This window comes from Austrofundulus limnaeus, unplaced genomic scaffold (assembly GCF_001266775.1).
Source record: "Austrofundulus limnaeus strain Quisiro unplaced genomic scaffold, Austrofundulus_limnaeus-1.0 Scaffold189, whole genome shotgun sequence".
NCBI lineage: Eukaryota > Metazoa > Chordata > Actinopteri > Cyprinodontiformes > Rivulidae > Austrofundulus > Austrofundulus limnaeus.
The window spans coordinates 68,903-71,650 of NW_013952591.1; the positions used below are offsets into that span (position 1 = coordinate 68,903).

Sequence of the window (2,748 nt, forward strand, 5' to 3'; positions counted from 1 at the left end):
CATTAAATTCCAGTGAAATATATTTATGTTTGTGGTTGTAATGTGACAAAATATGGAAAAGTTCAAGGGGTATGAATACTTTTGCAAACCACTGTAGTTGGTGCCGAGTTAGAACTAATAGTGGGGTTCTGAGTTTTCAGTTGTGGAAAGAAGGTTTTGCGTTGGGTACTGACCTGGTTGGGGGGTGTTCCCATGGGGAGAGGAGGTGTGGATCTCTGAGCCATAGACTGCATTCCCATCTGATTGAACTGATTCATGCCTTAACAACATCCACAAACAGTTATCAGATACAACACACAGATTTATGGCCAAGCTGTAATAAACTCCATACGTTAACACAGAGGTTCTCAAACTGTGAAATTAGGCCATCATAGGAGTACATGACTACTCTTTTATCATTTTATTTGAATCTTTACTTTTGAAACAACTTACAGTTTAGACAAGATTACCTCTCTTTTTGTGACAAACCAGAAAAGACTGGCTGAATCAAAAAAAAAAAAAAAAATTCAATCAAAATAATAATTTCAACCAAACCAAAATAAATAAATAAATAGTTTCGTAGGGACACGTTCTCAGGGTGTATACAGAAATTCTGAAGTTAAATTTAATACCTTTTTATACCTTTTTAATACCATCCCAATGTTTTTTTTAATACCAACACGACTTTAGGTTGAAACTGTAACGGCAACTGCTTCAACCTATTATTAAAGTTACTGGATACATAGTTACTTCTTTGCCTTAATGAAACACTGATTCATATATTTGTTATTTAACCCTAAATTCAAGGCAAGTGTTTTCATTATGTGTAAGAAGAGCAGTGCCATGACCTGCAACAGGTCATCTGCTCTCACACATCCCAGGAACTCACATGTCACAGAACCATAACATCTGTGTGTCCATCTATTTTTAAAACATGTATTAAAACTTTTGTTGAACATGAGAATGAACCCCACCACCACTACACAGTTTTACCCTCACAATCACCATCTTTTACCTGCATATACATTGACAATACCAGCTAAAGAATGACTGTAAAGGATTCATCAACTTCTTTTAAAAAAATCAATTTTCAGTTTTTTCATACTGAGCAGAGGGTTACCTGCAATAGCTTTCAAATATCGCCTTTTAAATTTATCAAAACTGCAAAAAAAAAAATCCCAATTTATAAACTTTCTTGTAGCTAAAAATACTTTTAATTAAAAACTACGATTGAAAATAATAAAACCTTACAAAACAAACCAAATCAACAGAATCTACGTGAGAACTGTAAATTATGTTTCATGTGATCCTGCATTAATTTACATAAAGTCCCAAATAAACAATTTAGCTCAAATTCCCAAAACCCTTTAACACAGTGTAGGATTTAAATTAGCTCATATTTATCTACAAACACATAAAACTGACATCTTCATACAGAATGTCCTCCCTGAGAGTTTTGGGGAAAAACAATGACAAAAAAATCTGAAACACAACTTTAATTTACTTTTGTTTAGTTCAAACAAATATAACTGTTTTGTGTCAGTTTGTCCCAGTAAACACACACCTGTTGATTGATGTTATCTCCCGGGTCATTCTTATAAAAGTCATCACTTTAATCTCCTCACCTGCTGCACCTGTCTGCTCCTCTCTCCTCTCCGCTCTGCTCCAGCTAACTTTAGCTAAAGCTAGCATCCACCGACACACGGCTCCTCTCATGGGGAGGAGTCAGTAATCCTTCTGCTGGTTTATCTTTTCTGACTTTTAACAATCATCCAGCTTTGATATCGTCTCCTGTTCTTTTTCAGACGTGTCCTGACAAATATGTTTTATTTAAAACACCGCTCCAACTTCTGCTACTAGAGACACTTAAGTCCCGCCCCCACACAGTTTCTGATTGGCTAATAGGCCTGTCTAAAATTAAAGCTGCGTCTCAGATTGGGCCAGAGAAATGTTTGTTAAATCTGTTTTCAAAGCAGCGCATCAGATTCCAGCATGGCGAAAGTGCGCTAGATGTTTAAAAATTAATACCTCGTCAGATGGCATTTATTACCTTTTAATACTTTTTAATGGCTTTAATTTTTGCTTATTTGATTTACTACCTTTTAATACTTTTTACAACCCCGCGGATACCATGCTTCTAGATAGTTTGTCCTTAGGCCCCGCCCCGGATGTTCATGTTCTCCGAGTTCAAAAATTTTTTGAGATTCAACCAAACATTTCTGACATGCGAAAACAAAGTTTCTGTTTTGCAAAACATTTTTATTTAATTCTTTGTTTGGGGCAGCTGTGGAAGAGTGGTTAGGAGAGTTGTCCTGGAACTGGTATGTCGCTGGTTCCACCCCCTATTCTAGCTGTCTCTGGTGTGTCCTTGGGCAAGACACCACATTCATACCCTGATGGGACACACATCAGAGGCATTGGGGGTGATTTAAACCACTGATTAGTCTCCATAGATGATTGTATAAGTTTGATCTGTAGAGACCTAACAGAGTGCTGTGTGAATGGATAAATGAGGACACAGATTGTAGTGTGAAGAGCTCTGAGTGTCCTGGATGGATAGAAAGGCACCATATAAGTACAGTCCATTAAAAAATGTTTCTTTGGTTGAAATAGCCTTTTTCTTTGGTTGAAATATTTTTTGATTGGTTAAAAATGTTTTTAGATTGGTTGAATTTTTTTTTGATCCAAACTGCTTTTTTGTTTGATTGAACCATTAAAAGGATCCCTGATTAGTTGTAACATTAGACTTTATTTGATAAACATTTATTT

The 2,748-nt window shown here is 35.9% G+C and overlaps 1 protein-coding gene across 1 annotated transcript in view; it reads right to left on the reverse strand.

Moving 5' to 3' along the window:
- The window catches only part of LOC106524470 (histone acetyltransferase p300), a 72,179-nt gene that overhangs the window by 28,804 nt on the left and 40,627 nt on the right, over window positions 1-2,748 (reverse strand). The window contains exon 12 of the mRNA XM_014018280.1: window positions 174-259. Within this exon, the coding sequence (XP_013873734.1) occupies window positions 174-259 (86 nt within the window). The remainder of the gene's footprint in view (window positions 1-173; window positions 260-2,748) is intronic.